The sequence below is a fragment of the Sceloporus occidentalis genome, unplaced genomic scaffold, assembly GCF_023333645.1.
Source record: "Sceloporus occidentalis isolate IW3139 unplaced genomic scaffold, rSceOcc1.0.p SCAF_216, whole genome shotgun sequence".
NCBI lineage: Eukaryota > Metazoa > Chordata > Lepidosauria > Squamata > Phrynosomatidae > Sceloporus > Sceloporus occidentalis.
The window spans coordinates 613,467-630,376 of NW_028317196.1; the positions used below are offsets into that span (position 1 = coordinate 613,467).

Consider the following 16,910-nt stretch of genomic DNA (forward strand, 5'->3'; position numbering starts at 1 on the left):
GAGGACGCCCGTTTTAAAAGCGTTTAGGAGGCGATCAACTTAAATGGTGTCGCTGGAATGCCTCGATCAGGAGGCATCCAGCGACACCAAACACTTACCTGGGGATGGACTGTGACCGCTCCGGAGAGCGGTCACAGCCGCAGCTGCCGGTGATCTTCGCCATCAGCAAGATGGCGGCGGTCCGGGAAAATTCAATTAAGAAAAACAATAAAGTCTAAAAAGTTTGCTAGACAGTCTCCTGACCCTCTAGAGAACTCTGGCTCCACATGCAGGTTGATTACAGGTACTGCATTCAACCATGCAAGTCAATGGAGCTCAGCTTTCTAATCACAGTGTGATTAGAAAAAATAAATTAAAAATAAAATAAAATTAATAATAATTAGAAAAAAAATAGTAAAAAAACAGTAAAATGTAAAAATAATTTCCCACTGATGTCACTATCAGGGGAACCTTCAAGTTGAAAAAAAATGTTAAAAAAATAAAAAAAAAAGGCAAAAAAAAATATATATATATAAAAAATATATTTTTGTGAGCAAGTCCTAAAATTAGCATATTAGCTTAAAACAATATTTTAAATACTGGCATATTAAATGCCCATGGGGTGTCTACTTTTAAAAAATGTATGATTTGATGGGGTAAATTGAATTGACTGGGTTCAACAAGGTCCCAATTAACACGGGGGGAAGGATGGCCACACATCTAATTTCCAATTAGAAAAATGCACACGTACCAAATGTGGCCTTTTAGTTCCCCCCAAAAATGATAAACCCATGCATGTGGGGTATCGCTGTATTCAGGAGATGTTGCTGAACACATATTGGGGTGTCGTGTGACAGCGGCATATACCAGGAGCTGTAAATTCATACATAAAGTAGGTGTGTGTGGGAAAAATACACACACAAAAATACTACTGCAAACTTTGAAAAAATGCTCGTGGTAAAATGTGTGCATGCAAAGAGTTAAAATACTAGCATTTGAAATACCCTGGGTTGTCTAGTTTTCAAAAATATATAGCTTTATTGGGTACACTGAAATGGCCCGGCCCAAAGATGTACCAAATAGGGCATGGGCAGTGGATCCCCAAATGCCAAAGTTCAACATTGAAAAATGTGCATGCCCCAAATGTGGCCCTTTTGCCCCCAAACAGCCAGGCAAAATCATTCATGTGAGGTATCGCTGTACTCAGGAGATGTTGCTAAACACATATTGGGGTGTTTTTTGATAGTGACATATACCAGAACCTGTTTATTCATACCTAAAGTAAAATGTGTGTGAAAAAACAAATGCAAAAAAATTACTACCATAAAGTTTGACAAAGGCTGATGGTAGAATAAGTGCTTGGAAAGGGTTAAAATACCAGCATTTGGAATACCCTGGGCTGTCTAGTTTTCAAAAATATATGATTTGATGGGGTAAATTGCATTGGCCGGCTTCAAAGATACCCGAAATGGCACATGGGGGGAAGAATTACCAGATTTGGAAAAAATGGCTTTGAAATAGCAAAACGCTACCTGTACTTATTGCTCCATAACGTGCAGAAAAAACCCAAAAAAACATAAAAACATTGGGTATTTCTAAACTCAGGACAAATATTAGAATCTATTTAGCAGGTTTTTTTATTACCTTTTATAGATGAGAAAAAGATTTTTCAACTAAAAGTTAGAAACAGTCATTTTTTTCTAAATTTTTCACCATATTTTATACTTTTTTTAATAGTAAATCATATGATACAATCAAAACAATGTCATCTAAAGAAAGCCCTTCTTGTCCTGAAAAAAACAATATCTAATGTGTGTGGGTTCAGTAAACGGGAAAGAAGAAAATTACAGCTAAACACGAGCAGCGCAGAAATGTTAAAACGGCCATTGTCACAAAGGGTACAAAAAGTAAAATCAGCCTTTGTCACGAAGGGGCTAATGATCTCAGGCGCCTACTGAAATTACACCACTAGGTGGCGCTTTGGTTCTTTAAAAGGCTGCAGCTAATACCCTCTCCCACCTGCCCAGCAGAGGGAATAACTGCCCCTGGAGGTAACTGGTCGCCAACATAAACATTCAAACACCAGTTACACTTCGCCCACCAGCCCTGCCCAAAGGACAATTAACCCTTGGCTGGATCCAGAAAGTACTCTGGGCAGGCATAGAGAGTGCGAGGGTGATCTGGGCGGTGGGGGGCATTCTCAATTTGCCCCGTTTCAGTTACTTGGCACCGCAGTCTGTTTCTGGGGGTCACCCAGCCGCTTCGTTGAGTTTCCTGTGCAGGTAAAATATTTTATGCGCATTTATCTGGTTTGTTTAGATTTGTTGCTCACCCCTCTTTTTCTGCCTCCACTCCCTGCCGAGGGCCGTCCAGGGCCGCGCGATGATTCCCCTCCTGCAACTTAAAAACAATGTTATTTGTGTTTTTTATAAGAACAATTCAGGTGCAACATTTTAAAAGTGTAGTTGTTACCACAGCAATCGATGGTCATCGCGGTCAATAAGACGCAGTCGTCCTGCCGCCCTGACCGAGACTCGCAATGGCGGCACCAATGCTAAAATTGGGAAAATGAATGGTTTGCGCTGGAACCGACGGCCAGACCCCCATTATGTTTGTGATCCAATGAGAGACCCCCAAAAAATTCAAAGACAACCCGGTACAGAAAAGAAGATGTTTAATTGCATTTCCATATACCGTATGTATCATATATGTGCAAAGAACACAGCCCAACCAATTAGAAAACAGACAGAACGCCTGGAATCTATACAACGTTTACATTTTAAATTGTGTCAAATTGTTAAAATGATAAGAATTTCCTTTTTTTCGTCATTTGGAGGGAATTGTACCTAAAGCGGCTTTAATAATACGTGCGGGGTCCCCTGCCCCCCCAATGTGTGCCTCTCGCTGACATATTGGGGGCAATAAGAGCAGAACATGCTCCCTGCGGGCGGCCATTTTGTTTTTTTAGCAGCCGATTGGGGGGGGGTATAGATCGCAAGCTCTTTAATGATAATGTTAACCCAATAAAATGTCAAGATGGCCGCCCTGTGTTTTGAGACCATGTTTTGTTTTCTAGGTGGCAGTTATTTTGGGGGTAAAATTGCATTAAAATGGCCTTGGAGTTGAGACGGTTTTAATAATTGAGCTTTTCTGTAGAACGGCCTCAAGGAGATCCAGAAATTCACATTTTGGGAAACGTCCCGGATTCGACGCAGAGAAGAACCATTTGGCTCGTCCAGTCGGCTGATTTTTCCACCAAAACCGCGGCCAAAACGCAATGAGATCTGTAATGGGCAGAAGTCACGAGTCCCCCGTGTGGACCAGCGAGACACGTTTATGACTGAGAGTCATTATGGATTACAGGGGGCCGAAGCCACGGGTTTCTCCAGGGAGAAGGGCCAAGACCCTCTTCCGGTCTGAAAACTACCCCTTCACCCGGTACCCAACAGGGACGAGTCTGCAAAAGTACCATTCGAAGGATGTCCAACATCAGTGACATCACACACCCTGTGCATGGGGCATCAGTGACATCACACACTCTGTGCATGGGGCATCAGGGACATCACATCCTGTGGCTGAGGCATCAGTGACATCACACACTCTGTGCATGGGGCATCAGTGACATCACATCCTGTGGCTGAGGCATCAGTGACATCACACACACCATGTGGTATAAGGTAAGTTGGTTCTCATCAGATCTGGTGTATCTTTTGTGGCGCAGGCGTGGAAATCCACTTGTGAACCGTGGCTGCCGCCGTGTCTTCAAACACATGAAACTTTACGCACTTCGCTTCCGCTGACGTCGAGTGAAACGCGCAGGGAGAGCCGCAGGCAGTTTTAAGGCACAGGATTCCTCGGCTCCGTCGGTATCGTCACTCGTATCGCCGGTGAATGTCTTGGTCTCTGCTGTACACCTCCACCACGTGGACGCCACTCACCGTCTGCACCGAGATGTGGCGGCCGGATATCTGCTTGTCTGGAAAGCATGCGCGGTTACCGTCCGTGCAGCCAGCGGCGTGCAAACTCCCGGCCCGCGCCTCGTGGCCCCTGGCGGAGGAAACGTGGGACGTTTACATCATTCATAGAACATTAAAGTAACAGCCAAACACATCATTTCACAACCCCCCCCGTATATTACTGCCCCACGAATGGGTGGGAGCGCAATCTGCCCCTCAGTCGCCCCGTCTAGTCGCCCGTTTCTCCTGCTGTAATCAGGCGTTGGTCTCGTCTTAGATTCAGGAGCCGTATGTCTATCCCATGCATGTTTAATACCCTCACTGTATTACCCTCTACCACCTCTGCTGGGAGGATGTTCCACCCCGCATTGTCTGGTTTTAATGAAGATTTCAGCACACACGGCTGTGGGTTTCTGTTTTTTGAATTTCCGGTTACACCTGTCTCTTTTTTTGAAGTTTCTGAAAGGAAGTGAAATCCGCTGAACGGAAACCTCAGCCGGCAAAAAAACGGCTTGAAAAGATCTAAATCTGTAGAATAAATACCGTTAACCCATTAGGTGCCGAAGGGTTGCTACACATTGGCACACCTCTAGGGTGACCCCTAGCCCACGACCCCACGACCCCAGGTCAGTATGTATTGTCTCTACGCTCAGGAGGTGACCCGTGGGTAACGGGGCCGTTCTAAAGACCCCAATACCTACAGAAGCTGCCCAGTCCGTGTTCACCCCGCGCCCCGCGGAATAAACGAAGTAACAGAACAGATCCGGCGGGGCGCTTGCCGGCCGCTAGGCCCCGTTTAGCCGAACAGAAGTATCTGTGGAATGGCGGCAGGAGGTCCAGCTCTGCACAGACTACCTGTTTATACATTAAAGGTTACAAAGTAACTGATGCAGAGCACGGTTTGGCCTGAGCGCCGTCTGGTCGCGTCACAGAAGTCTTATGTCCGCCGCGCGTCGTTCTATTTTCTCCTCACCTGCAGAACCCGCGGTTTTCGTAAACCATATTAAGCCAGTCGTCCAGCGGGGGCCGCCGGCGCTCCGCATTATTATTATTATTCCGGCCCTTCATGTTTTCCAGCTCCTCGCAGTCTATCTGATGCCAGATGACCTTCTCTCTGCGGAAAGAAAACCCCCCAAAGGGTTAAAGGATGGAAGGAGACGCGAGTTCTTACAAACTCACCTGTGCGCAGGCAGCTTCCGTTTACTATTACATCATTCGAAATAAAGTAAGGGAAATCAAAATTCACCAAAATTCCACCTTTTCGGGATCAAGAAGATCTTTCCTAAACTCGCCGATATCACCGTTTGGGTTTGTTGGAGGGTAAATTGTGTTGGGGGCGCCAGGCAGTAACCCCCACATTCTCGCTGCATTAAACCCAGATGACATCACAGAGTTTCCCCGGCGTCTGGAGATTAACGGCTTAGAATGTTTGTTTTTTGCCATTTTCATTATTTGCTTTCCAGTTAATTAACACAAAATCATCGTTAATCGGAATGAAATCCTGACGCTTTCCAGAGACATTTCCACCGCCGCCTATCACCCTCAGCCGTTACCCAAGGGGGAATAACCTGACATACAACTCATGTCCCGAGTTTATTTGTGAAGAGTGTCATGTGTTGGAGCGGCTGTCGGGGGGCTCAGGCTGTCGGAGAGCTCAGGCCGTCGGGGGGCTCAGGCCGTCGGGGGGCTCAGGTTGTCGGGGGGCTCAGGTTGTCGAGGAGCTCAGGCCGCCGGAGGGCTCAGGCTGTCGGGGGGGCTCAGGCTGTCAGGAGCTCAGACTGTCGGGGGGGCTCAGGTTGTCGAGGAGCTCAGGCCGCCGGAGGGCTCAGGCTGTCGGGGGGGCTCAGGCTGTCAGGAGCTCAGGCTGTCGGGGGGGCTCAGGTTATCGGGGAGCTCAGGCCGTCGGGGGGGCTCAGGCCGTCGGGGGGGGCTCAGGCCGTTGGGGGGGCTCAGGTTGTCGGAGAGCTCAGGCCGCCGGAGGGCTCAGGTTGTCGGGGGGGCTCAGGCTGTCAGGAGCGTAGGCTGTCGGGGGGGGCTCAGGTTGTCGAGGAGCTCAGGCCGTTGGGGGGGGCTCAGGCCGTTGGGGGGGCTCAGGTAGTCGGAGAGCTCAGGCCGCCGGGAGCCGCGACTCCTTCATCTATTCCCCGTCACCTCTGTGAGCGTTTCCTTTCGTTCCTCTTCATGCATTTGACGAGGCAGCAAATCAGAAACGCCATCGACATCAGCAGGATGACAGCGCAGCTTACGATGGAGGCGATTACCGCGACCTTAAATCCAAGCGCATCGGACTTCAACAGCGCTAAAAAAATGCAAAAAGAAGAAAACAACTAATTCCCAAAAATCTTTATATCAAAAAAATATTTTATGTATTTCATTTATTTTAATTATTTTTTTTATTTTAAAAGCCAGGGCGTTCCCCTGTATAAAGTGAGGGGGCAGGCCGGGGGGGGCAGGGCAGAGGTAACCCCATCATTCATGCGTCTCCCCCAACAGCCCAAAGTCTGTTTTTGGTTTATTCAAAATTCTTTTATTTGTGATTAATTTGTCCCGAAAGTTTTAGTCGTGATTCCGTGGGCAGCGGACAGATGGAGAGCGGCGTCAGCGGTGGCTCAGTGCTCCGAACGACTCCGCCGAAACACCTCGTTATTCATCAAACTTCATTAAAAGAAACGGCGCGGTCCGGGCGCTAAAACCTAGAATAACAGGGTATCTTTAAAAAATTTCAAGTTCAATTATTTTGAACATAAATGGGAAATTCTGCTGAATAAACGTCCGATGAATTTATTTATTATTATTATCCTTTATTTATATAGCGCCAACAGTTTACGCAGCGCTTAATACAATACATAAATTCAAGGGATATGACAAGACAAGAATTGACAGACTAAGACAAACCGATACATTTGGTGGAGAGAGCCCTGCTCGCAAGCTTAATTTCCCACGACTCCTGATAATCCGGGGGGGGGGGGGTTACAGTGCAGCGAGAGAAAGTCTACATACATCTACTCAGCAGATTTTTCATTTTAAACACAAATTAAAAAATATGTATAGAATTTTTTTCGGTGGGAAGAGACTTTTTCTACCCCGCAGGGTAAGTGGGGGGGTCTAATTCACGTATCTGGGTGAAACCCCCCGCATTTCAGCTCTCGCAGCCCCTGAGATGTCGCTGACTGTTTCAAGGTGAAGAGACCTATTATGTAAATAATGCAGGGACCCGCCCCCTATTATGTAAATAATGCTGCCCCCCCCGCGCCTTGTTTTTGTGTGATAGATACGGAACAGCTGGGGTGTGAGATAAACTGAGAGTCCGTCCATCTGTCAGGAATTGGGCCGCTATCAACTAATGACTCACAGCGCGTGTTTTCAAGGCAGAAATGCTCCAGGTCATGGGGGGTTTGTCGCGTTCCATATATTTCTCAAAAGCAGCCCTTTACTGGGGGGGGATTAGATAAGTGGAACAGAATCCCAGCAGAAGTGGTAGAGGGTAATACAGTGAGGGTATTAAACATGCATGGGATAGACATACGGCTCCTGAATCTAAGACGAGACCAACGACTGATTAAGGGCAGGAAAAACGGGCAACTGGTTGGGGGCCGAATGGCCGACCGCCCAAAACCCAAAGCATTTCACAGCAAACCACCTCAGAAATGTACATTTTGGGTTCATCCATTTGATGAGCTACAGGCTTCCTTACTTTTGCACGTTGGGGTCCCCGTCGTCCACGCCACGCCGTTTCCTCTCCAAACACACGTCGTCGTTCCTTCGCCCACCAACTGGTGCATTGGGGAGCACTGGAACCCGATGACAGACCCAACGGACGTACCGTTCCCATGAAGAACGTGGAAGGAGCCGGACTCCGGGGGAATGACCTGTCGGCATTGTCCTAGGAGGAAGCATAGAGTGGCAGGTATGGCTACGGATCAGAGAACCCAACGACTGGACCGTGGCCAAGGGGCCACCAAGACTGAAAGAGTCCATCCAATGGACCGAAAAATGTTCTGAAGAACGTGGAGAACATCAGAATCCGGCAACGTCTGCAAACGAAAGTAATTCATGCTCATCAGGAAAGAGAGGAGGAAAGAGAGGAGGAAGAGAACCGGGTCAAACAGCTCCAAACATCTCCAGCGCGTCACCGGTAGCAGATCATTATTTGGGGATCAGGTTATTGTACGGATCGAGCAGCACAGATTCTCGTTCAGCTCCCAATAAATCTCTTTATTCCTCCTGCTCAGCCGGTCGCCGTTTACCTGCCTGAGTTCCTGAACCGCAATGAAATGACTCCCCGCGTGATGAGGTCACCGATCTGCTAATGAATGTTTACCCAGCGCTGAGGTTCTGCCGACCCGCCGTGTCCTCTCTGTGTGGGGCATCAGTGACATCACACACGCACCCAGTGCATGGGGCATCGGTGACATCACACACACCCAGTGCATAGGGCATCAGTGACATCACGCACACCCAGTGCAGAGGGCATCAGTGACATCACGCACACCCAGTGCATGGGGCATCAGTGACATCACGCACACCCAGTGCAGAGGGCATCAGTGACATCACGCACACCCAGTGCATGGGGCATCGGTGACATCACACACACCCAGTGCATGGGGCATCGGTGACATCACGCACACCCAGTGCAAGGGGCATCGGTGACATCACACACACCCAGTGCATGGGGCATCGGTGACATCACACACACCCAGTGCAAGGGGCATCGGTGACATCACACACACCCAGTGCATGGGGCATCGGTGACATCACGCACACCCAGTGCAAGGGGCATCGGTGACATCACACACACACCCAGTGCAAGGGGCATCAGTGAAGCAGAATTTTAAAAAACACCAAATTTAATGGATCTTTTTATTTGAAGAATCTGCATGGGATGCGCTGGAGCCGCCGCAGCATTTACCCCAAAATCCAACCCGGCATCAAATAATCAGACTCTCCGCGCGCCGCCGGCCGAAGAAAAGGATAAAAAATACAGGAAAAGGCTTTCAATTTGCGATGCTGGCAGCTTTTCGGAATTGAAATTCCGGATCTAACGCGGCGCGGATTAAACAGAGGAGAAAAAAGCGGATTCTCATTCCGAGCGCCGGGTGAGGAGAGCGCGGCGAGGCTCTGACTTCTTAATGCAGACTCAGCTTTTTCTGCAGCGAGAAACAGCATCTTATTACAACGAGTTTCCAGAATTTGCAGGATCTGCACTAGAATGATTACGGTGGGGTGGAATAAATGCCGGTATCCTGCATTCACAGGGAGCGGGGGCCACAATATAAATAAATTAATGTTGTAAATACAGAGAGGGCTTCTATTAAAGACTGTCCTCTTAACACAGCAGGGCGGGCGGAGCTGGACTACATTGGGGGCTCGTACCCCATAATGTTGGCTAGTGGTGCCATGTCCCCTGGTGCTAAATTTCACTCCAGCGGTAGTAGACGGGGGCCGGATGGGGCCGATCTGCCCTTGGGTAGGAGCAAGGAGCAAACCAAACGGTCTCATTCCCAGAGTGACCACCAGACCAGGAACATGAAGACCAAAGGAGACACCAACTTAATCTCTGATCGCCGAGCGCCCATCAATCCCAGCAAAACGCGCCCCGGCGGATCCGACCCCAGAGCTGGTACCGGAACTTCCCCCTCTCTATCTGTTCCGGATCTCTAATCAGAAGAAAGATGTTTCTCACGCGTTCCACGGAGAGACGCAGCGGAGAAAATCAGCTTTTAATCTCAGCGGGTGATCCTCTTAAAGCGTCTCTTAGGACCGTTTCTTAGTGAAAGCTTTATCCTCGTGTTGCGTACCCTATATTATTATTACTATCATTAATTATAAATATTATTATTATTATAAATATTAAATATTATTATTATATCATTATATTATTATTATAAATATTATTATTATTATTATTATATATTATTTTATTATTATATCATTTTATTATTGTTGTTATTAATTAATTGTTATAGTATCATATTATTATTGTTATATTATTATTATTATCATATCATTGTTATTATTATAGAATATTTTATATCCAGGCAAACAGACCCCCCCCCATATAGAGGATATTTCTGTATTTCATATGAAAGTTTTGTTCAGAGAAAACATGGAGGCGACGAGGCCTCAAATAAACGAAAAAAGTCACTTTTTAGAGAAAAAAACAGTTCTAAATGCCACGTTCTCCCCCTAGGACCCCCGGAACAGCTGATTAATGCAGCTATTATCCCATTTCAAGGGAAATTAAGTTGCCACCTACCCCAACTACCCAGGGCCACAAGGGGTACATTTTCTCGAGTAAATGGCCCTGCCTGCGCAAACCGTCGCCCTTAATGAGTTCTAGACCAGATGTTCGATGCTTTTGGCTCCTGTTTTCATGAGTTGACATTTTGTGCGACTACAAACCGTTTGTTTCTGTGCATCCGGCACCCGGCAGAAAATGTGCCGGCTTAGTGAACGCTCCCCGGGGTCTACATATCCCAGATCTGTCACATCGGAACCAACAGGTATAAAAGGGTTAAGTGCCCGTAAACGTCACCAAATATCACAATTACAATTATGAACGAGAAGTACATCGGATTGGCCACCATGTTGGATTCACCATCCAATGAATAGCTACGAATGTGACGGGGTCAACGCGGGACCCTCACACCGCTACTCTGCTCACTTGGCGGAGAATGTGTTAATATGTTAAATGCTGACGCAGACTGTTAACCCTTACGCCGCGGGACTCCTCGGAATCACAAAGTGTCTGTGAGGGCAACTTATGGTGATAAAGAGTCCGCTTTCTACCCCGAACCTCCGCCGGACGGCCAATAAATCAACTAAATCTGCCGACAGGGCTTCCTCCAATAAACGGCCAGCGGAGGACGATAACGGGATCTGTAACCTCCAAAAATAACCCAATACAGATCACTCGGGTTAAAAGGATTCCGGATCGGTTCACGTTCTAGAACATTCACGTTCTACGCAACTGTCCCGTATGTGAAAAGTTACCCAATCAGTCATCATTGTAACTATGTAACGCGCCACGGTGACGTGTTTTAGAACATTTCCCACGTATGACGGATCCCAAGCCACGCGGAAACGATGCGACTTCATCCCAGACGCTGAAATTTACTCCGGGTTAACGGACCATCTCTGGGTAATAACAGACGCCTTCCCGGAGCGCGGCCATCGCCGTCATGCGCCGCGTTTACTTTAATCCGTTTATCCGCGGAGGTTAGAATTCTCTGCCGCGGATCTCTCGCCCGGGAACAGATCGTTAAAACTCAAGAGCTAAACGCTTCACTTCGTGGAGATCAGGAACGGTCCCCAAAGAGTCGTCACAGCGGTGGAACTCGCAGCAAACGTGAGCGTGGTGGGTTTCTTGAAGCTGGAACCCGACCCATCGCTCTGGAGACCACGAGGATTGCGGATCTAACCGGGGGGGGGGGCATTGGCGTGAGACCCCCAACGAAGCCCAATCTCCGTCAGGTTGGATCCGTTAGCAGCTGCGTAGACCCCCAGAGATCTCTGGAAGGACGGCGGAAAGGACCGCTGCTAACGTACAGGCGATCTAGAGTAATATTACATCACGATAAATGTTTTAACGCCATCGTATGTATTTAATGTAAATCAATGACTGCGCCCCAAATCTTCCCGCTCGGACCCAGAACGCTGATTATTAATCCAGAAAAGGTTACAATCGTTTACAAAAAGTTATCACGGCGCCGGCACATTCCGCCCAACAAAGTCAATTGATAACGATTTTGGTCACTCATTAGACGTGTGATTCCCGTCACCCGGAGCCGCTGGTGGCCGCACGCCGTGGAGGGATAGGAGTTTTGCCCCCTCCGGGTAAATGTTTGCCGAGTCGCCCGAAGGACACAGAATGTTTCACGTTTTCATAAGAAAAGCTGCCGGGGATTTCAGAAGATAGCGGCATGCGGGTGGAAGCACCTGACACTTCGCGACCTGCGCTTAATACTTACCCCCGGCTGACCCCCGGCTGACCCCCGGGACCCCTTTAATGTTTATATCAGAAAAATAATCCCGTAACAGAGAGGGTGAGATATGGGAATCGATTACACGGACACGTCCTGATGAGAAAGCCGGGGGGTTCGGTGGACGCCAGCTGGAGATATTGCCCTGAATCCTATAATTATACCCCCCAGTACCCCATGCAGACCCCAGATTGGCTCACAAAATCTTTTAAAGCCCCTCAAATGGGTTAAACTCTAAGCTTTCAATGCGAATGTAACCCCCAATAACTGATACAAAGAACACAATGTACAGATTGCTACATTTTGGAAACATTATTGCTACCCCCCCCCCCCCCACAGCTGCTTTATCAGACCGCCCCATATGGGACTAAATACAGCCCCACCAGTAATGCCCCAGTATCTATGCACTTTAACCCTCTGAGTGCCAGAGTGGAAGGCTGTACCCAAGACCCTGGCATGTAGCTGGTTAAACACATAAATACAGTCATAATTCTATCATTAACCCATTCCCTGGGGGGGGTAATAATCCCAATAAAGTATTAACCTTTTGTAGTTCATGAGATAGTATAATTTGTAGTCCAGCACACAAGCAGTTAAAAGAAGTCGGTGTATTCTGTAGGGTGACACCTTCACAGCCCCTGATTTAACTGCCCCAGTGGTGGTAATGCCCTGCTGGGAGTAAGGGGCAGTTGGTAGAATCCTGCCCCTCACCTGGCCCCATGCTGGGGTATTAGCAGGGGCTGTTGCTTACCTGGGGTCTCTCTTCCCTCTGTGATCAGGACAGTCCTTGAAAGATCCAGAACAGAGGCTGTTGCGAGCTGCATGTTCTTCCCGGAGCCCCGTCCTCACCCGGGGAGGGCAGAGAGGGAGGCAGGTGAGGATCCTGCGCGGAGCACACCGGGAATCTGCCCCTACCTGCTGGATCCCAGCCCTGTCAGAGGTTTAATGAGCCAGCAATCTTCTTTCTGGATGCATGGGGAGTGGGGGGGGGGGGATTGGCCCGGGTCCTGCCCTGCTGGGGCATTAATCTGTAATCTGGATTGGACAGAAACAGTTAAGGAGCGAGAGATCTGCCTGGATCTGCCCCTGAGAGCGGTGTGTGCGGGGTGTGTGAGCGCCCTCTGCCGGCCAGCGCGGGGTACTGCGGACACCCACCGAGTGTCATCACCGCCGCCCAAGGCTCAGCAGGAGTGGAAGCGGAGCGGGTGTTCTTAGAATCTGTGTTCATCTAACGTGGGGGCCGAGCTGTTAGGGGTCTGCAGCCTGTGCCGCGGGTCATGTCCTCCGGGGGGTTACACGCCGCTTAGGGTCACCGCTACCTATTCGGGCTGGAAGGGTCAGCGGGGCTACAGCACACAAACTGCAGTCAGATGGTTCGCTGTGTTACTATGGCGATATGGTTCACAATTCACGTGTTTGCTCTGTCACTATGGAGACTTGGCTTGGAATTCCGTTCCATTCTTTAAACTGGAACTTTGACTAAATTGGGAAATTTCATCTCACGTCAGCGCATTAACCCTACAGTACGAGGGGCCAACAGAGGGCCGGACTGGGGATTACCAGGTGACCCTTATACTTTATGGCTGAGCACCCGCAAATAACATCCCCTGAACCTCCCCTGAGTCTGAAGATGTGGGAGCTTTCTCAGGCATGCACAGGGAGAAACCCAGATCCAGCTCCTCGGGGTAATGCCTGGGAGCTCACGGATATGACATCATCACCCAGCGCCTGACTCGGGGTGAGTGGGGATCAGCAGGTGGGGGTCGGAACTAGAAAAATTATACAAAGAAATAAACCTGGTTCAGCCACCATAGACCTGGAAGCAAAAACATAACCAACTTCTTAAAATTGAAATTTAAGAAAAAAATCCCCCAAAAAAGTTCAGTTTGTTTTATGGACGATTGGAATTTTTTTTTTTTTTTTAAAGAAATCTGAAGCTTTATTTGAGCGAAACAGTAAAACGAGTTTTAATATTCAAACAATCGACGTTAAAACACAACGCATGTAAAAATAATTTCCCCGTTTGCAGGGACTCCCCTCCGACACGCCTGCATCCTGTGCCTGATGGGTAATTCAGAGACAGGAGGGCAGATAATAGCCCCACACGGAGGACTCATTACCAGATCTGCCCGTAAGTCACCAAAACGCAGACTGCGGCAGAAAAGGGGGCTTCGCGTTCATACATTACATCGAATGTCATTGCTGGATGTCTGTGATAAACCTTTATCTATAGAAACACAAACCCAACCCAATCACCCCCCCCCCTCCATCCCTACCCATCCTCTCCATCCATCCTCCATCCCTACCCATCCTCCATCCACCATCCATCAACCCTCCATCCATCCCTACCCATCATCCATCCATCCACCCTCCATCCATCCATCCCTACCCATCATCCATCCATCCATCCATCCATCCATCCATCCATCCATCTATCCTCCCTACCTCTCTCCTACCCATCCACCAACCCGAGAAATGATCTCGTTTCCTGTCCGTTCGCTCGCTGTGAGGTCATCGCAGAAAGTATAAGAGAAAAAACGAACCCCAAAGTCAGAGACCAAGTGATATTATTATTATTATTATTTCCAGTTTGACTTCTATCGTTCACCCCGTCTCTGCACCACAATCACCCCCCCCGGAAAAGTCTCCTTTTCTGATCGAATAACGGCGGCTTCCGGATTAACAGCTTCTTGAAATGTCAACGAAACAAACCAAGAAATCGGTGAAGTTTAATGAAGTTTAATAAAGTTACAGAACCTGCACTCGTTTTTTATTGCATCATTTTTCATTCTGAGGACAAAGAACTTAACCCATTACTTGCTGGGTTTGAGCGCCGGTGCATGGTGGGAGCAGCGAGAGAAGGCGAGCATGACCTGGAAGGAGGTTTCGCGCCCCATTGTGTCTGCGATCAATGGCGTCTTTGTGTTGAGGAGCGCGGCGTCTCTCCGCTCACAGATCGAGACCTTTCTTCCCCGGACCCTCTCACCTTACGCGGCTCCGAGAGAAACGCGCAAGTCCCGGCTTTTATTACCAACACAGAGTCTCAGAGTCCTTATTATTAATAATATGAGTAATAATAATAAAGATATTAGTAATATCCCCAAATACTTAGGTTCTCTTTCCAAAGGTGTAAATGCGACAGGGTAACCTCGTCAGGCTGGTTTTTCGCCTGAGAAGGAACACTTTCCGAGGATCCTTAATAAGCGATTGTTGTTTTTCTGACACTTTCTTCTAAATTCGAGAATCGCAGATAAAATACAATCAATGGATTTCATCTTCCAGTAAGTCTCCCGAGTACCGGATCAGCCATTAATACGGGAAGGATCCTAGAAAATAAGAACTGGAAACAATTATTTGGTGGAATGAGACTTTTCGGAGGGCTCCCGGGGGCTCCGACATACGGTATAAAGATTCTACAGGAATGGGGTGCACATTCCCTTCGGCAAACAAATGGTTAAATACCCCGGTGTCTATTTGGAGCCGGGGCAAAAATGCATCTGGAAATATCCCATTTACTGAAATGATCATAATTATCCTCAAAAGCGACTGTTCGTTTGGTGCGGGAAATGGTTTGTGAAATAATGAAGTAACGAGTATCACCGGCAGGAACACAAAGAAAACATCTCGCTCATCAAAACCAAGGGATTTTCCCAAATGCTTCCCATTCACAGATCCATCGGCATTTTGTTACCGCGCGCAGGGGGGGCAAAAATCAGACAGGGGCAAAAAAAAGTCAAAGATTACCCCACGAAAAATATACAGAAACGGGCAAATATACATCATTTAAGGTATAATATAAAACGCACCATTTGGTTTTTTTCTGAACGAAATCGCATTTAATTTGATATTTCTGCTGAATTTAGGTTCCGAGCTGTAAAATGATGCGGAAATTCAAAACGCAATATCCATGAAACATCTGACTGAGCACATGCGCGACCGCATCGCACCCCCGCCAATTACCCCAGTCTCTGGCTTTGGGTTTCATGTCTTTACTACACATTTTCGGAGCAGCCGTGCAGCTGCGGCCCCCGATTAACGGCCATTGTTGCCCCCCGTTTAATCTCAAAGTGTTAGAGGGTCTCCGTCTCCGAGAAAGAACCTGACTCTGCACCGTGTTTAGGTTTTATTAAGGATGCCTAGTATGGTCTATTATCAATTTGGGGAGGAATTCTCGCGGATTAAGAGCAAAATAATCGGATTCCCTTCGCTTTTTGGGAACTCGGAGGAGCAGGCGGGACGAGGCATCTCGCTGATTGGAGATCAGGCTTCCCGGCTGGCGCGGTCTACGTGACGGCCGACACACTAAGGGTACGCGGCGGATCCATTACGGGTGAAGCGGTGCCTGGGTGGGGGGCAGACGCATTCAGCTCCTCGTCTAATCACTCTAAACAGAGGCCGGGAGCCGTCTGATGAAACGCGAGAACACCGATTAATCATCTATAACACGGGACGGACATTAAGGAACCGAGGAACGGCGTCCTCCGTCAGCTTTATGAAACGGATAAGACGTTATTATCTCTGCCGGCAGGAGGTATCTCAGCCTCTTCCTCTCTATGGTATATCGACTTAACTCAATGACCCCAATACGGGGCTATAAGGGTCTAACCTCGTTGTCTGTGGAGCTCGTAATGTCTTAGAGTCTCGTGAATTCCATTTACCCCCAGGGGCAGCTGAAGGAGCCTCTAATTCTGGCTGTTTTGCGGCTTCTCTGCCTTTTATCGTAAAGCGATAGTTCAACAACGCTCAAGACGGCAAAAGTGTAACAATTACTGATAACCCAAATACACCTCGAAAACACACCTCGTTAGAAATTCATGCACCGCTCGTTTAATCTCGTTAACCGGTAAAGTATCCGTTTTTGATGACATCATTACATCATTGTTTTCCAAGCAAACGCACGTTTTACATTCTTCGTAAAATAAACGCTCTTTTCAGGCGGCTCATAGACGAAGGTCTCGGCATTTCCAGAAGGAAGACTTCCGGCTTCTGTTAT

General features: G+C 48.0%; 1 protein-coding gene across 1 annotated transcript; it reads right to left on the reverse strand.

The window, feature by feature from the left end:
* Positions 1 to 3,851: 3,851 nt before the first annotated feature.
* Positions 3,852 to 12,741, reverse strand: LOC149277356 (sushi domain-containing protein 3-like). Its single transcript, XM_089503029.1, has 5 exons — positions 12,669 to 12,741; positions 7,630 to 7,818; positions 6,087 to 6,234; positions 4,909 to 5,049; positions 3,852 to 4,026 (listed from the first exon to the last, which is right to left on the reverse strand). Exons 1-5 carry the CDS (start codon positions 12,739 to 12,741, stop codon positions 3,852 to 3,854), a joined length of 726 nt encoding a protein of 241 aa, XP_089359155.1.
* Between the last annotated feature and the right edge of the window lie 4,169 nt (positions 12,742 to 16,910).

What these genes read in the sequence shown, in the direction of transcription:
- LOC149277356 (XM_089503029.1), bottom strand. Translation starts at nt 12,741, where the DNA reads ATGCAGCTCGCAACAGCCTCTGTTCTGGATCTTTCAAGGACTGTCCTG. An exon ending in AGAGGGAAGAGAGACCCCAG is followed by an intron (nt 7,819 to 12,668) that starts GTAAGCAACAGC and finishes GCTTCCTCCTAG; the next exon opens with GACAATGCCGACAGGTCATT. An exon ending in GGGGACCCCAACGTGCAAAA is followed by an intron (nt 6,235 to 7,629) that starts GTAAGGAAGCCT and finishes GCATTTTTTTAG; the next exon opens with CGCTGTTGAAGTCCGATGCG.